The sequence below is a fragment of the Erythranthe guttata genome, chromosome 2, assembly GCF_056151865.1.
Source record: "Erythranthe guttata isolate IM_541 chromosome 2, IM_541, whole genome shotgun sequence".
Lineage (NCBI taxonomy): Eukaryota > Viridiplantae > Streptophyta > Magnoliopsida > Lamiales > Phrymaceae > Erythranthe > Erythranthe guttata.
The window spans coordinates 6,905,133-6,923,666 of NC_142534.1; the positions used below are offsets into that span (position 1 = coordinate 6,905,133).

The following is an 18,534-nucleotide window of genomic DNA, read 5'->3' on the forward strand; positions in this document are numbered from 1 at the left end:
GAATGCATACCTTAAAGGCCAAAAAACAATTACCCATATCCTCCTTTAAATAAATGGGTTGATCACAAAAAAGGCTCATGACAAGGACACTTAATTAAAAGAAAGACATCCAATTTTTTTATGTTTCAAATAAATCCAGTTCATTTAAACTTATTTGCAAATAAGGAAAATCCTTTTATATATACCAAAATTACCCTCAATTCATTGAAACCCAATTCAACTCAAATTTCATGATTTACACCCCAATTTAGCCCAATTTCATCAATTAATCAATTTTAACCATAATTTCAATTTTGACCCCAATTTTGACCTGCCACCACCGGAGACTGCCGGTCTCCGGCGTTGACTTATTTTTTCTTTTTGAAAAACTTTTTTTTCCCTGAAATTTTTTTCCAGGCGGTCAACTGCCGTTGACCACCGGGTCTCCGGCGTTGACCTTTTTTTTCTTTCTTTTATAATTTTATTTTTTCTTAAAAAAATATTTTAATTAATACTATTGTCTTGGTTGCTAAATTACTGTCTCCGGCAGTTATTTAACTGTCAGAGACAGTAATTTAATTGTCAATTGACTTTTTTTTTCTTCAAAAATATTTTAATTAATATTACTGTATTCGTTGCTAAATTACTCTCTCCAGCAGTTATTTAACTGTCAGAGACAATAATTTAACTGTTAATTGAGTTTTTTATTCTTAAAAAAAAATTAATTAATATTACTGTATTCGTTGCTAAATTACTGTCTCCAGCAGTTATTTAACTGTCGGAGACAGTAATTTAACTGTTAATTGACTTCTTCTTTTTTTAATTTTTTTCTTTAAAAAAAATATTTTAATTAATATTACTGCCTTGGATGCTAAATTACTGTCTCCAACAGTAATTTAATTGTCTTAGACAATAATATTAATAATATTATTGTTCGGGAAAATAATATTCATAATACTGTAATATTACTGTTTAAGACAGTAATTTAGTAGCCAAGACTAATATTAATTAAAATATTTTTTCGAAGAAAAAAATTCAAAAAAAATAATAAATAAAAAAGTCAACGCCGGAGTCTGGCGTCGTTGACCGGCCGGAAAAAAATTTCAGGGAAAAAAAAAGTTTAAAAAAAAAAAAAATTCAACGCCGGAATCTGGTCGAAAAAAAAATTTCAGAAAAAAAAAATTTTCTGAAAAAAAAAAAATTGGGGGTTAATGTGATATATTTGTTTAAATCCGGGGTCAATGTGTAATATTAAGGAAGTTAGAGCATAATGGATGGAATTGATAAGAATTATATTATGGAGGTTATTTTAGACTAAAGACATTAGAATGAGTTTAATTGAGAGACTGTTTTTTTTGTGGACCAAAATGCATTTAAGCCCCATGTGATGGGTCTTTTTGCCATTCGCCCTAATGAATATTTTCTAGACTAGATATGTTTTTAAATGGTGCACGATGTTGCCCTTCATCAATTTCAAATATTCATATTTAACGAGCTATTATTTCTCAGTACGCGTAAACGAATTTGAAATACGGTCAAATGGCAAATAAGGTTAAAATGGCAAATACGGCGAGATTCCGACATTGATTTTTTTTTTTTGAATTCTAAAAATAAGGTTTTAAAGAAAAAGGTCAACGCCAAAATCGGGCCGGAATTTTTTTTTCCGAATCTAAAAAAAATAAAAATTATGAAAATGGGTGTTAATATTATATTTGATCAAATCAGTGGTCAATGTGCAATATTGATAAAGTTAGAGTGTAATGGATAAAATTGATGAAAAGTATATTATAGAGCATATTTTAGACAAAAAACTTGGGATGAGTTTATTTGCAAAAAAAAAAAAAAAATTGTGTATTTAATTGCCGTGTTATGACTTTATTTATCGTTTGTCCTATATGCAAAATATGTGCTATTTTCACCCTCAAAATATCTTATTTCACCACCAAATTAAATATATTTCCAATTTACACCTTTCTTCTTCTTTCACCTATATTTTTTACAATTTTTTTATAAACCATGCATCTACCACTAAACTAATTAAAATATTTATAAAAAAAAAATCCCACATTTTTCACTGGAAATCTCGCACTCTCCAACTTAAGTGAATAATACTTTCGTCAAAGAAAAACATTTTCGAAGGTAAAAAAGAGCAGGAATTCACGTTTTTTGAGAAATAAATTAAGATTACTTGTATGGAAGGCCCTGGACTTCTTCCAGAATCGGTCATTTTGGCTTAATATAATTTCGTTTCCTTCAAAAAAAATTTACATAATTTGCTTGTCATCATATATTGAAGTTTAAATATCTTTAATAAATATTTCATTGTAAAAATTAATAAAAAATTAAAAACAATTAAAAAAATTAAATAAAATTAAAAATTTAATAAAATAAAATAAAATAGAAATAACGTAGAGCACATGAGGATTAAGTAAATATAAGGAAGGGTGCTGAATTATAAATTTGAGAGGTATTTATGACATTTTATAATATTTGGTGGTGGTATGCAAACAACCAATGAAATATAGAGTATTTTGAAATTGGAAGCCCTAACTAATTCAATATGCCAATACAACGCCGCCGTTCTTACTCATCCATGGCGTCCATTATGATTCCCTCGACATAGGGTTTATCCTTCACCAAATATTAATACTTCGAATCAAACATGAAAGCCACAGAGCAAAATATCATGAAAGCCACAAAGCAAAAAATCCCCAAAATAGAGGTAGAACTCTTAAAAAATCTGCCGTCAGAGATTGTAATCGAAATTCTATCAAGGCTTTCAATTCGAACAATCGGAATCTGCAAACGTGTTCGTAAGTCATGGCGAGATCTGCTCCAGACTCGCGAGTTCGTCGATTGCCATCTTTCGAAATCCATGCAGGGTCTCGTCGTCTGTCACGGATTCATGACTTACGACGTTATGGCATTTGAAGAAGAACTCGATCTCGAAAACCGCGACCGAAGCTACAACCCGCTAACCAAATTGGACTGCAGTGAAGTGCTCATCAGCATATTCGACGTAAAAGGTTCCGTTAACGGCTTGCTTTTTCTGCACCCTTTAAGCTCCGTCGCCACTGATTATTACGTATGCAATCCAATAACTCGTGAGTATATCGAGTTTCCGTTCGAGCAACGGCTGCTCGACGCGTATTATAATGAAGTGGTCAATTATGGATTCGGGGTGAGCAAAGTGACCAGCCAGTATAAGGTTGTTAGGATTGTTCGTATTAGGAAGTCTATTTGTCACGTTTACACTCTCGGAACGAGAAAATGGAGAAGAATAATCGACCCCGGCCCGCAATTGGGAAAGAACAAGCTTTCGAATGGGGCGTTTATCAACGGAAGACTTCACTGGTTTGTAGAAGATCCCGCGCTCTCTCGTTTGATTTCTTGCTTTGACCTCGAGACAGAAACTTTTAGTACCTTCTCTTATCCGCCTCTTTCGACGCGGGGGAGACGTTTTCAGGTGCTAGTAGCTTTGGGGGATTACTTATGCATATGCGACAATGGCGACGAAGATGAAATTGCGTTCTGGTTGATGAAGGAATATGGGGATGAGAAATCATGGACTAAGGAATTTGTTATTCGAAAAAGCCCCGAGCTTATTAGTCGTTATGGTCAATCTTGTGGGATTGTTTATCCGGTCAAAGTTTTCGAAGATGGCCACGTTTTGATGACGTGGGAGGACTTAGACTTAAACATGTTCTTGAAAATGTTCTACTACTCCAACAAGACTAAAACTACTAGGATAGTCGATGCGTATGATGTGTTCGGAATAACAAGTTCCGGTATTCCCATGCAGGCGATGACTCATACGCCTAGCTTTCTTTCGCTCAAAAGTTTCCCGAAAGAGTATGTAAACAAATTCTTCTCTTCTAGATCCCCTTAAAAAACACAAGTATTCGTATCCTTATTCAAATATTAATGATCAAAACTTTCGCGGACGAAATTATGAAAGCAAATGTTGATGCGTAATTTCTATTTTATTTTCCGTTTTGTCTGTTTGTATCCACTCATTCTTATTTTTCATTGCACGGAGATAATTGCTTTGCATCTACTTTACATTCAATAGTGCTTATAAGGTGACTTAAGTTGTAAGTATTAGGAAATGATATTGTTTAACATGAAATTCGACGTTCTTCTGCTTATCATAATTTAGATTGTCATTAGAACAATAATATTAGAAACTCATTTGTTTAAGACTGTTGCTGCTAAGTCTGTAAGAAGTGATTTAGAAAAAATAATCTTGACATTCTCTTACGAAGATAGCTTATCTTCGTCATAGCGTATATGTTTGCGGTAAATATTCGTAGTTTACCGAGTATCGTCTAATTTTTATGGAAGTAAAAAACTGAATTTGGTTTCCGAAAACTAAGAAAATTGGAAGTTTATTTCAATTCCAGTAATTGTGGAATTCTTGGAAATTTTAGAATTTAAAAAAAAATAATGCAACAGTTCTACATTTTCTTCAGAACAATTTAAAAAAAAAATCATTTTTTTTAGGAAAATATTATTTAACTGCTCCAAAAATATTATTGATTAGGTCATTTAGTGTTGGGCAAAGTTCACTTTGCCCCGTGAATTATGGGTTATGTCGCATACACACCCCTCAATTATAAAACGTACCAAATACTCTCTATATTTCTTGGTCAAACTTACAAAAATGTAAAGACATTAGTTTTGTAATAGTTTCTTGTACAATTGCAATCCTACCCCCAACTTTAGTCTTTAGGAAATATATGTAAACTTTAGTACTTAGAAAATATTTCAACCAACATACAAAGTCACTATCTCCTTCATTTCTTCCAACATAACTAACTCATCTTGCAAACAGATGACTATTTAAGCAATTGTTTAGCTTATTTTAATATTTTATTAACTCGAACATATATTTTTTAGGCTATAATGGCTGATCATTTTCTATAATTAGAAAATCAAAATCCACTATGGAGGTCTGGTTATGAAATTTGAATATGTTTGCGATTTGACTTACATTGAGTGAGTTTTTACCATATTTTGATATCCTATTTTGAGATATTTAATTTAATTAAATGTTGGAAATGGGCCCAAATGAGTTTTATACTCTGGGCCCAATTCTCAAACCATCTTGCAGCCCATCCTCCATGGAGTAAGCCCATCACTTAAAAGCCCAGTCCAATGTGAGAGCCTCTTTAATCTAGGCCATTGATTTGGTGGATTAATCTTGACCGTTGATAGAAGGTATAAAAAGGGGCTGCAATTGTTTTCTTTTCTCCAGCAGATTTTTTTCCTAACCCTAGCCGCTGCTATCTCTTTCTCTCTTTTCTGTTCCGATTTCCTCGTCGAAAATCAAGACCAAATCTCCGGTTTTTTTCTCCGGATTTCTTGTAAGTCATGACTATATAGTCTGCTTCTTTTTTGTGAGAGGAAGTACGTGAAAAAACTTGCTGATATCTGTCCAGATAATTCGTGTGGTTACTCTCAAACCTTTATTGGGTCAGATCTGTTTTTCCTTCGTGAGTTGGGTGGTTCGTTGGGTTAAAGGGAATTTGTGCTGGAGAACGTGGCTAAGTAAACGAGGGCTTTATTCCGGTGGATGTTCGGAGGCAGCCAAGTGGGTCTTGGACGTGGACTATCGGGAATTCGAGGACTGAGCCGGAACGAGTCTCCATCTTCACTGATTTGTTTATCAAATCAGTCTGGTTAGATTTATTCTTAGTTATAATATTCTGTAAATTTTTATTTCTGATATCTTCTCTTAATTCATTAGAAAAATCTGTATTCCCTAAGCCCCATTCCCATAGGTATTTATTTGTTATTGAATAATTATTATTTGGTCTGTAATTATTCTAGAGTTCAACGGGTACCCAACATTAAAGAAGTTAGGTATCAGTACTAATATGATTTGATTACAATTATTATATGAAATTGAGTTCATGATAACAACTAGAGTTGGACATCATAGTGAAGTTAAGAAGAAAAAAATAAGCAAAAACTGAACTAATTTCAAATGAAAAAATGAGAAAAATAAGGCACATATAAGCTTTGAAACACTTACACAATAGGGGTAAAAAGGTCTCAAAAAAAGACAACAAAATAGTTAATGTTACGTCACCATATTCAAATGGAATACATACATGAGGGGGTAATTGGTACGATTAATTGAGGGGTGTGTTTGCGACACACACTATAATTCAGGGATGCAAAGTGAACTTCACCCTCTAATGTTTTATACATAAAGTTATATTTATTTTTAACATAGATATATGCTTAAAATACATTGTATAAATTATTGGATTAATATGCTAGGGGTCCCTTGAATCCGACCTAATAAGACGTGTCTCATTTGCACTTTTTAATAAACTCATGTTTGTAAAACAAATTTGAACCAAAGCCCAATTTTTTTATCTCTAACTTGCCCTTGTACTTCAATTCATCACCTACATATTCATTTTTATTTTACGTTGCTTCATTTCTAGATCTACTAGTTTCTTCATTATTCGTAACAGTTCTTTACTTGTGGTTTTTGCAGTTTTAACTTTTAAGTAAACCCATATTTTAAAAATAAATCTGAACCACATCCCTTATTTTGTTATCCCTAATTGCCCTAATACTCAAATTCGTAACCTATGTATTCACGTTTCTCCATATCACTGTTTCAATCATTCATTTTTTGGTAATACCCAAAATGAAGTTTAGAAAAAAAAAATTAGTCCCTCATATTTTCAAAAAAGCATTCTTCCAATCATCCAAATCAACCAAAACCTCACACCTAAAAATGGGTTTCTTCTAGCATCTCCACCACGTACGCCTAATTTTCGCTCGATTTATCCATGGATCATTATAATTCGAAAAACTCGGTAAACAAAAATCGAGAATTTTTTCGTAAATCTCTTCCCAAAAACCATCTCATTTGTATCATCAACCCCAACCGAATTATCCCCATATAAAAAATCGGATAATTGGGAAAATTTCAAGTAAACCATCTCATTTTGATCCATCGATCTTGAATTTGTCACTCAGTGGAGAAAATCCATTTGAGAGCAAGCTAAGAATCACTCAGTCACGAGGGGGTGCTATGGCGGCAATCTGCTCAATGCCCGAACTTCTTAGCCTAATTCAAAATGGTGAAAATACATATCAGCCTCAGCTCGAATTAAAAGTCGCTGCCCGCTAATGATGTGAAAGAGCTTCACATGTGTGTTTGGAACTCGAGCGCGAGATGTTTGCTATTTTTTGCCAAATATTTTTTTAAGGGGGGACTTTCTCAGGAATTAGACATTATCATGGATGGTAAATGAAAAAACCCATGTGTCTTGTCAACCTTGGAATAATGAAATTGGGCCAAACATTAGCATCAAAAGTGATATGATTCTAACAAGCTCCAAAATGAAGATTTGGAATAAGCGAAAGCATACGAGTTTAAAGAATTTATTCGAGTTATCCTTAAAGAAGAAAGGCTTGAATCAGGTGCTTGGGATGTCCACGGTGTGGAATTGAAAGGAAAGAAAGAGGAGAATTCGTACAACAAGCCGAATTCCAACATCCCAAAAATCCCGTATGTCTCTGGCAGTTTTAGCGTTCAGGTCATAACTCTCTCGTCCGACGTAATTAAGGTGATTCAAACTTTTGTAAAAATCCAACTGAAATATTTACAACTTTCATATTTTGAGTGGAGAGATAATTGGAGTGGAACTGTGTATAAACCGAGTTTGAAGTTGTTTCACGTACACACCCAAATGTATATGCGAGTTTAGAAGGGTGATCGAGAAGTCAACTTGAAGTTTAAGTTATTTAATTTGGTTATGAACACTTTTATATTAATTATTTTATTTTAGTATTTTCAGAGTCTGGTTATAGTTAGCTTAATTATACATTTCTTTATTTTAGTCATTTTTCGGTGGAAAATAGTCTTCTTAGGCTTTATAAATATGTTGTCAATGTGGCTATTATTATGCACGAATTTTGATAAATTTTTATGAGAGTTTTATTCTCCTTCGTTGTTGTTCTATATGATCAATTTTGAGATTTTACAAATGGATTCTTGTAATTATTATTTTCGACATAATAATAATTTTTGGTTATTTATGACCGCGGGTCAGTTCCACGATAGAACTTCTGGAATGGAAAGTAAAATCGGGCCAAACATTAGATGACTTAACCGGTAACCCCGTCACTAACCTACATAATTGATATAAATATCAATCATTTTCTTATTAAAATCCTCGTACTTTCATTTCACGCAAAACTCATATAATTAGTTTATATTTCTTTTTACCCTTTTCCGACCCCTATTATGTTTTTTTTTTCTTATTTATTTACTTATGTAATTTTAATTTTTTTTTCCTTTTATTTTTTTATTTTTCGGCGCCAACAACATTATGTTGTCGTAGTTCCAATAAGTTTTAGGGGTCATTGCAAATAAGCTCATCAATGGGTACTTATTCATAAGGAGATCCAAACAAAAAACTCATTTACCAGTAAGTCCACACATGGTCCAGATTTTTGTAAAGGACTAAAATAACCTCTCATACTTTAATATGGTCCAATTTCATCCTTAACTTAATTTAACCTCAATTTGACCCCCAAATTTCACGAATTATTCAATTTTGACCCAAAACACTTTTTTTTTTTTTTTAAAAAAATTTCAAAAACTTTTTTTTTCCCGCCGGATTCCGGCGTTGACTTTTCATTTTTTTTCCTTCCGGTTTCCGGCGTTGACTTTTTCGAATTTTTTTTCCTTCTTTTCTTTCTTTCTGTAATTTTTTTTCGTTTAAACAGCAATATTGTTGTGATTGACAATAATATTAACTATATTACTGTTAAACACAGTAACATTAACTAAACTACAGTTTAACACAGTAATATTGCTATATTAATCTCTAGCACAGTAATATTAACACAACAAAACTCATTATTATTGTGCAATAGAGTAATATTACTATGTTGACCGTTCAACAAATGTAAATATAATAAAAAAAACAAAAGAATTAATATTACTGTGAGTGACAGTAATATTACTATAACAACAGTAATATTTCCGTCAACCACAGTAATATTACAATAATAGACAGTAATATTATTTCGTTACTCCGTGAATAACTCAAACAAACAAAAAATCCAAACAAAATAATAATATTGATGTGGTTGACAGCAATATTACTATAACAACAGTAATATTACTGTCAACCACAATAATATTATTGTGTTTACAGTAATATTACAATAATAGATAGTAATATTATTACGTTACTCCGTGAATAACTCAAACAAAACAAAAAACCCAAAAAAATAATAATATTGATGTTGTTGACAGTAATATTATTGTGTTTACAGTTATTTTACTCTCAACGACAGTAATATAATTACGTTGCCTTGTCAACAAATCAAACAAAAAAAAAACAAAAACAAAAAAATATATTATATTAATTTATTGTCAACGGCAGCACAATTGCATAAATGTATTGTCAATCGCAGTACAATTACGTTAATTAACTATCATTACAGTATAATTTTATGTTAATTTACTGTCAGTGACAGCACAATTACGGTCAACGTTTAGCGGACGTAAAAAAAACAAAAAAAAAACTTAAATAACACTAAAAAAAATCAACGCCGGAAACCGGCGAAAAAATCCGGAAGAAAAGAAAAGAAAAAAGAAGAAAAAAAAGTCAACGTCGGAAACCGACGAAAAAATCCGAAAGAAAGAAAAAAAAAATTGAAAAGTCAACGCCGGAATCAGGCGGCAATTTTTTTTTTTGTTTTAAAAAAACAATTGGGTCAAAATTGAATAATTTGTTAAATTTGGGGTCAAATTGAGATTAAATTAAGTTAAGTATAAAATTGGAGCATATTAATGTATGCTCCAAAAAAAAGTAAAAAATGAATTTTTGTGGTCAAAATTGGATTTTTGTGGACAAAATTGATTCAATTGGGGTTACAATTAATAATTAGGTATAAGGGGTTGAGGGTAATATTGTCATATACATGAATGTTTCCTTTATTTATAATAAATATTAAAGGGATGGGCTTATTAGTGAAATAGATATAACCACTAAACTTAAAATAATAAACATGTTTGGTTGGGGACTTATGCACAAAATCCACTTAGTTTTATTATTCTATTCTTTTTTTCTTCTTTTTTTTTCTGATTTAGTGACTTGAGTTAGCGACTTTAATTTTTTTGCTGATTGTTGTTTACCCTGGCAGTGGGTTAGATGAGTTCTGATTAGTCAACTTGATTACGCTGATTTGACGGATGTTAATTGATTGAAAGTCGGAAGTCAAAGCTCACAACCCCACCGATAAAGAAAAAGATAAACCAGAAGTCGGATGTAAAATTAAAAAAATGAAAAAAATATATAAATAGAAATAATAATAAAAATAAAAATAAAAAATAAAAATAAACAAATAAATAATAAATAAAATAATAAAAAGGAGAGAGAAAAAAAACACTCTAAAAGGGTTTTTGTGCATAAGTCTCTGATCAATCATCTTTATTTTTCTAGGTTTAGGGGTTATATATTTTTCGCCAATAAGCACATCATTTTAATATGTATTATAAATAAATGATCAATTAATGTATATGACACAATTAACATCAATCATTTATACACAATTCTTAATTGTATCCCCAATTTAATCAATTTTGACCACAAAAATCCAATTTTAACTTTTTATTTTTAAAACTTTTTTTTTCAGAAATTATTTTTTTGCCGCCGGTTTCCAACGTTGACTTTTCGATATTTTTTTTAATTTTTTTTTCTGGTCTATTTTTTCCGTCACTGGTTTCCGCTTGACTTTTTCGGTTTTTTTACTCACGTCGCCGCTAAACGTTGACCGTAATTGTGCTATCATTAACAGTAATTATACTGTCACCGATAGTAAATTAACGTAATTGTACTGTCTTTGACAGTACATTAACGTCATTGTACTGTCATTGACAGTACATTTATGTAATTATACTGTTGTTGACAGTACAATTAGAGTCAACGAGAATATTATTATTTTTTTCGCTATTTTTTTTCACTTTGTTTGATTTGTTGACAAGTCAACGTAATTATATTACTGTCGTTAAAAGTAAAATAACTGTAAACACAATAATATTACTATCAACCACATCAATATATTATTTTTTTTTGGATTTTTTATTTTGTTTGAGTTATTGACGAAGTAACGTAATAATATTACTGTCTACTATTATAATATTACTGTAAACACAATGCTATTACTGTGGTTGACGGTAATATTACTGTTGTTACAGTAATATTACTATCAATCACAGTAATATTAATTATCTTGGCTTTTTATTATGTTTACCTTTGTTGAACGGTCAACATATTAATATTACTCTATTACACAATAATAACGACTTTTGTTGTGTTAATATTACTATGCTAGAGATTAATATAGCAATATTATTGTATTAAACTGTATTATAGTTAATTTTAATGTGTTTAACAGTAATATAGTTAATTGTTGTTTAAACGTGGGGGGTTAAAAAGATGTTAAAGAAAAAAATTCGAAAAAGTCAACGCAGGAGACCGCCGGCGACGGACAAAACTGTCCATAAAATTGTATTTTGGATCAGAATTGAATAATTTGTGAAATTTGGGGTCAAATTGAGGTTAGATTAAATTAAATGAAGAAATTGGAGCATATTAAGATGTGATTGGCTATTTTAGTGTTTTACAAACCTCTGGACCATGTGTGGACTTTTTTGTAAAAGAGTTTTTTGTCTAGACCCTTTTATGAATAACTACTCACTGATGGACTTATTTATAAACTGTCACGGAAATCTAAAATGGGTCATTTTTATAGAATTATTGTCTATATTCATTTACCAATTAGGATTTACATCTATATAAGTCTATAGTAAGGGAATAGCCAATTTCCCAATTTCCCCTAGAAATAATAGTGTTAGTTGTTAATATTTTGTGGTAAAATACAGTATATTTATTATAGGGATTATTTCACAAACATCCCTCATATGCATTGTCCAATTAAGAGAGGTCCAATTCTTTTCCCTTTTTAAGATAAATTCAAAATATCTTTTATTAATCATAAATAATTTAATTCACTTTTATACCCTTCACCTAACCCTATATATTCCACGTTCTCAATCTTTTTTTTTCTACAGATTTCTCTTCTCTCTCTTATTTCAACAGTAGCGGCCATTCCATCTCTTCTCTCATTAATTATCGATCTCATTAAACTCTCCTAACCCGTAGCCGTCTCTCTCTTTCTCTTCTCTCCACAACCCACTCTCACATCCACACCCACACCCTCGCAGCCCCCACTAGACGACCACACCCACACCCTCGCAGCCCCCACCGGACGACCACCCCCTTTCATCGGAAACCACACCCTCACCGACCTCCTCATCCTCGGGTATGAGGATCTGTGCGTCCCTCCGTCGTTCTCAATATTTAGTGGCGTGATTCGCCGAAGGAGGTATGTGGATCGTCGACTTTTTTTTTCGCCGCAAAGGTAAGCTGATTCCAGAATATTTTTTTTGTTATGCGTTTATAATAATTGGAGAAGTAGGGAGAAAATATGAATAGAAATAAAAATTAATTATATTAATATCTCCTTCAGTAATTGATTGTTCTAAATTGAAGAGACACCAATTCTAATTCTTTATCATAGTTGTCAATATTAATCTCTTCTTAGCAGTAGCACTTTTTAGAATCGGACTTTCAATTATATTTCTTGAATTAAATATTATATGTTTGTTAGTGTTCTCTTGTTGTATAGTATAGTGGACTTCGTTGCAGGTCAAGTACGCCGCGCGGTCTCAAATTCTCCGGTTCTCGATCTGCCCCTTTGTCGGGAGAGTGAAATCATTAATACTGTTTCTGCACGAAGCTCTTGGCCAATCACAATCATGTCCGTGGGATTACGAAGTTTTCCCAAAGGGTTGCGTTGGATCGATTGAGCAATACGAGGTTTGAAGTCTGCGTTAGCCTCAGAGAAGAAACTAATGACTGGAAAGGTGGAGTGGTTTTCAATAATTATTTACAGAAGTTTTATAGTGGTTTTCAATAATTATGTATAGTTTTTTAATAGTGATTTGCAATATTTTACATAAACCACTATAAAAATGTACAAAAATTATAGGGGTTTTCAATAATTTTTGTACAGATTTTATATAACTGTATATACAGAGTGGTTTTTATGTTGACATAGTTGTTATACATAGTGGTTTTCAAGTTTACATAGTTGTTATACATAGTGATTTTCATGTTATATAGTTGTTATACAGAGTGGTTTTCATGTTTTTATAGCTGTTTATAAAGAGTGGTTTTCATGTTTATATAGAGTGGTTTTTATTTAAAAAAAGGAGAAAGAAAATAAAAAATAAAAAATAAAAAAAAAATCGAAATTAAGAAAAAAGAAAAACCATGAAAAAACGAAAATAAAAATAAAACCATTTTTTTAAATTAAAATAAAAAACATGAAAAATATAAATAAGAAAAAAAATAATAATAAATAAATAACGGAAAATAAAAAAAATAAAAAATAAAAAAAATAATTACAAAATTTTCTTTTAAAACTAAATAAAGAAAATCATTAAACAAAATAAAAAACAAAAGGAAAAGAAAACTAAATTGACGTAATGAGGGGAATAATTGTTAGAGAAGATTTGAGTGTAGATTATGGGTATAATTTTTTTAAAATTAAATAATTATACTAATTAATAATTAGTGAGGGTAAATGCGATTATCATGTAGTTAAAATTCTTCACTCCATTTGGATCATAAAAAACACATGCGAATTATACACTGAATTCAAGTAGCTACCTATAATATGTAATAATATTGAAATAGCACCATAAAAGTAATTAATCAATTAATGATTAATTAAGTTTTTGATCGATCAGGTGCCGAGACCTCCATTATTATTATTATTAGCGTCGAAAAGCGTGGATCCGTCGCTAACGCCTTCCATAAGAGCAAATCTCATATCCTCAGATGGTCTCCAGTGCCTTTTCCTCTGGTTAATGAACCAATTGTTTATCTGCTTCTGGTCCAATCCTGTCATTTCTGACAACCTGTTTTTCTCCTCTTCCTGCACACCATACACATTATTTATTTATTGCAATCTAATCCTATTAATTCATTAAATAATTAACTACACAACAACCCACATATTATATCAAATTGCCCACAAGCCCCTCCACCGCATTTTCTTGTTTGGTTTGACACATAGTATGCGGGAAAAAGAAAAAAAGAAAAAAAGAAAAAGAGGGAAGTGTCTATAAAAGTAACAATACAAAAGGGTTCACTCTAAATATATATATTCATACACTATCTTTGGTTATATATATATATATATATATATATATATATATATATATATATATATATATATATATATATATATATATATATATATATATATATATATATTATACTAATGGAGACTGGAAAACGATATAAGATACTCCCTCCGTTATCTTTAAGCTGTCGTTTTTTAGCTTTGCACAAAAATTAAAGAAAGATTTAAGGTAAACGTATGTTTTTAGACTAAAATGACATTGCCTTGTAATTCATAAGACAGAGAAATGAGTTACGAAAAGAGTGTTGGAAAGAGTTAATAAGAGTATAAATTGGAAATTGAGTAATTAATGCAATATTAGAAACTCAAAGTGACGAATAATAGCGAACAATAAAATTTCTCATGTAATAAATATTATAGAACAGAAAGAGTATTAAAAAACCATAAATAAATAGACATGTTAAAATTTTAGCTTTTGAGGCTTTTGCTTTGCTCAATGAAAATGTTAAAAGTAAAAAGATGGAATAATTAAGTAAACTAGATTTCCTATTTGGTTCATAGATAAGGTAAAATAACATTGTGTGACTAAAACAAGATAAAACAAGAAAAATAAATTAATATGTATTCTTCAATTAAAATTCCTCTTCACCCTAGAAAACACACAATTTGGACCACTTCACCTGACAAAACCTCAACAAACACGTCTGCCTGGAAAAGAAAATGATTTACTTTCGAATTTTCATTTCCCCCATTTCTAAAATCCATATATATGAACCAATGAGAGCCTAATTAAAGAAAGTTTTTAGATCGAGTGAGAAGCTCGTTGAAAACGAGTCTGTTTATGGAGAGTTAGATGAATATATATACACCTGGTTATTTATACTGGCTTAAATAAGCTTCAACTAAGCATATACGTACACATGGGTGTGATGTGATTATTTAAAGATGTACGGTTAGCACTCACCTGGTGTAAGTAAATAACCAGATTGTCGCATCTAATTTCCCGTTTAAGAATTGTCCTACAATCATAATGAAAATTCCAAAAAAAAAAGAATTTACGTACCGTAGGATAGGGCCATCTGTAATGTGTGTTCCACCAGTCGAGCAGGGCGGTTAGAGCATCCTTTGGTAGTTTACCTTTCTTTCGTTTCTTCAAAAACTCCTTCTTCAAAGTGCTTAGATAGCCGCTGTATTTCCTCATTAGCATCTCTTTTAGCTCCTTATTATTATTATTATTATTATCAACTTCATTACTACTATTATTACCGTTGTATTCAGCCCCTTCCAAATTCATCATATTCTCCTCCGATACACCGCCAACTTCATCTGATCATTAACAACATATATATATATATTATATATCTACTTGTATATAATATATTCTTCATCAATTTATTTTTTTATAAGAATATTTTTAATCAACTAATTCAAACATATATATATATATATATTTATTTATACTTGGAAATTCAACAATTAAATATTGTCAGTAAATATATATAAGCAATCCATGACATTTATTTTTGTTTTGTCACTACTATTAATTATATATAGTCATGTCACTAAAACTAATATTTCGGTAAGTGTTTCATCATTCTTGTGATAGTTCATATTAGAGAGAGAGAGAGGTGCTGAAAGTTGCTAGCTGTTGAGCTTAAGGAAGAAGACATGTCATATAAAAGTCAACCCTTAATTTGCAAGAGTAGTTGTAATAACTGTAAATCATGTAAGAATACAGATAATCAAACAAGGGTAATGAAAATCCCATATATAATAAATTAATTATTAGTGAATTAAGACACAAACATATATAGATCCAACAGTTTGTTGGAATTATTTCTATTTATTTATTGTTTCTTTTTGAAAGTGCACAGTGAAATAAGAAAGTGAAAAATTTCAAAAAAAAAAAAAAAAAAAAAAAAAAAAATTGAATTACCAGAAGCAGCAGCAGAATGATAAGGATAGGTGGAGGAAGGTAGGGTTTGATTACAAAGAAGAGTGAGCTGAGATTCAATTATGCTCAAGAAATTTGTCGCCTCATCAAATGGCTTCGACAGTTCCTCCTTATATTTTTGTAGAACTTCACAGTACGATCTCTTCACACACCACACATACATACGTTGGTCACAAAAACAACATATATATTAATTATTATTTCAACTTGTACAACAGTAATAATGATAATAATAATTAATAATAATAAAACAAAATATATTGATTTCAACAACTGTTGAAACATTTACTGCATATATATAATAAATGCATTTCGTACTTTATTAAATTAATTTATTTACCATGAAGTCATCAAGTTGAGGATCTGCTCCAATTATCTGATGATGAGTAGTTGTGTGGTTGTTTTCTGTGTTGATTTCTTCAAGTAGTGAAGCCATTTCTTCAGCTGCTCCCACCTTCACACCACACCATACCCATTTTAGTAACTTCCCCCCACCCCCTTTAATTTTCACACACTAACACACACCCACACCCCACACACTAATCTTACATACATACATAAATATATATATCATCATGAGAACAAAAAAAAAAAAGTAAACAATGAGCTAGCAGTAGTTGATTATAATGAACAAAAGGGTTTTTTTAATTTTTTTTTTTAATTAGACCTTTCTGCAGTCGATGTAGGCGGAGAGTAATTCGGGATAAAGAGGGTGATTAGCGATCTGGGCCTTGATTAAATCCGACATCTCCGCCAAACCCGTCGTCGTCGTCGTCGTCGCAACTTCATGATGGGATTGATCTGCTGATGTTAGAACCATCATCTCCGGATTATTATTATTATTACTATGAGGATTAATGTAATAATGATCGCTAAAACCAGCAGCGATATTATTACTATTACTATTATTATTATTACTGTTGGTGCTGGTGTTGCTCCCATCTCCGAGAAAATTACTGCTGATAGAGGAATGGAACCTGTATAGCTCATCCATCTCAGCTTAATACAGTTTTTCTTTTTGCAGAAGCATATGTGAGCAGGAGGAAAGCAGCAATTGTTTTCTTGATGAAAACAAACACACACACACACCCGTGTGTGTACTTTGTCTATATTTTTTGAATGACCAAAACCCTCTGAGGTGTGTGTGAGGACAGCAAAATCTTGACCAGAAACAGTGATTCTTAGGTATTCGTTTTTTCACGATGAAAACAGTGATTTCTAGGACAAGGTATTTATTACCAAACGAGGGTCTACTACTATATGCGAAGTTATCTGTATGACTGTATTTAATGTTTAGGCCCTAGATAAAATAACTGCGTGGGTTAAAAAATTTCAAGAATTACACACAGTCAATTGTTTTCTCGATGTTTGGTTTTGTTTCCCTTTCATTTTTACTTTTTCTTTTGGAAAATGAATTTGTGTTGGAAAATGAATTTGTGTTTAAGTTTTTGAAAAATAATTTTCACAAAATTTTTAAAAGTTTATCTCTCCTTCTAGTTATAATTTGACTGCTACAATTTAAAAATAACTTTACTAAAAAACAAACAAATATCATTTGATTTTTCAAAATTTTCTTCCAAAATATGTTTTTTCAACACTTTTAAACATCATATATAAATGCTACAACGTATTTTGTTTCGTCTCAAATTATAGACAAACATTACTTTATTATCAATTATTCTCTCAAAAATATTTCCCTAAAATAACATCAAAATAACTCCCAGAACGATTCCAAATATTGCATTTAATTACCTACCTCTCCCACCATGTTGATTTCATAATTGATATTTTCCCACCTTAATAAAAAAACACAGCTACAACTTGGTTTGTTTGTCATCTACTCTACAATCTTTTACTTGACCTAAAATCAACCACTCATATACCTAAGTCGCATTGACTCTAGATTTTTCTTATGAGCCGGTCCAGCCAACTAGCTCTCTCAACTTTAATGATCACTTGGATAAGATGATATTTTTTTCAGGATGTGCATGGATGTTCCTTTGATTCCGCTACGGCACCGGTATTATCGGAGTACAAAGTACTACATCACTAGCATCTGGAATAACACACACACAACTCTTGGATGAAAATTTGTATCCAAACAACTTCCTTTTGCAACATCTGATGTTGTGATATACTCAGCTTCAGTGGTGGAATTTGTTGTCGTGCTTTGCTTGGAAATCTTTCAACACACAACACCCCTATTCAACATGAATACAAATCTCGACGTCGACTTTCAGTCATACATTCCGATTGAAAATTAAAGTAGTTGAACGTCTCTATCTTCAACTCGGAAGCCCCATAGACTACGAGCAAGTCCTTAGTCCTTAGTAAGTACTTAA

At 31.3% G+C, this 18,534-nt stretch overlaps 2 protein-coding genes and 1 long non-coding RNA gene across 3 annotated transcripts; 2 read left to right on the plus strand and 1 right to left on the minus strand.

Moving 5' to 3' along the window:
- The first annotated feature begins 2,641 nt into the window (after positions 1-2,641).
- On the plus strand, positions 2,642-3,868 carry LOC148772222 (F-box protein At3g07870-like). The gene has a single exon (XM_088814941.1). The coding sequence runs from the start codon at positions 2,642-2,644 to the stop codon at positions 3,866-3,868; it is 1,227 nt and encodes a 408-aa protein (XP_088671067.1).
- An 8,239-nt stretch (positions 3,869-12,107) lies between these two features.
- On the plus strand, positions 12,108-13,206 carry LOC148772223 (uncharacterized). The gene is made up of 2 exons (XR_016030065.1): positions 12,108-12,447; positions 12,735-13,206. It is a non-coding gene; the product is annotated as an uncharacterized LOC148772223 (long non-coding RNA).
- A 482-nt stretch (positions 13,207-13,688) lies between these two features.
- LOC105960735 (homeobox protein knotted-1-like 1) lies at positions 13,689-17,396 on the minus strand. Its single transcript, XM_088826507.1, has 5 exons — positions 16,860-17,396; positions 16,533-16,646; positions 16,175-16,334; positions 15,302-15,564; positions 13,689-14,028 (listed from the first exon to the last, which is right to left on the minus strand). Exons 1-5 carry the CDS (start codon positions 17,184-17,186, stop codon positions 13,837-13,839), a joined length of 1,056 nt encoding a protein of 351 aa, XP_088682633.1. The 5' UTR covers positions 17,187-17,396; the 3' UTR covers positions 13,689-13,836.
- Positions 17,397-18,534: the final 1,138 nt, after the last annotated feature.

Excerpts from the sequence above, each read along its gene's own strand:
- LOC148772222 (XM_088814941.1), top strand. The coding sequence starts at position 2,642 with ATGAAAGCCACAGAGCAAAATATCATGAAAGCCACAAAGCAAAAAATC.
- LOC105960735 (XM_088826507.1), bottom strand. The coding sequence starts at position 17,186 with ATGGATGAGCTATACAGGTTCCATTCCTCTATCAGCAGTAATTTTCTC. Across the intron at positions 16,647-16,859 it reads CCTACATCGACTGCAGAAAG|GTGGGAGCAGCTGAAGAAAT; the intron begins GTCTAATTAAAA and ends TGTGGTGTGAAG. Across the intron at positions 14,029-15,301 it reads ACAGATGGCCCTATCCTACG|GAAGAGGAGAAAAACAGGTT; the intron begins GTACGTAAATTC and ends TATGGTGTGCAG.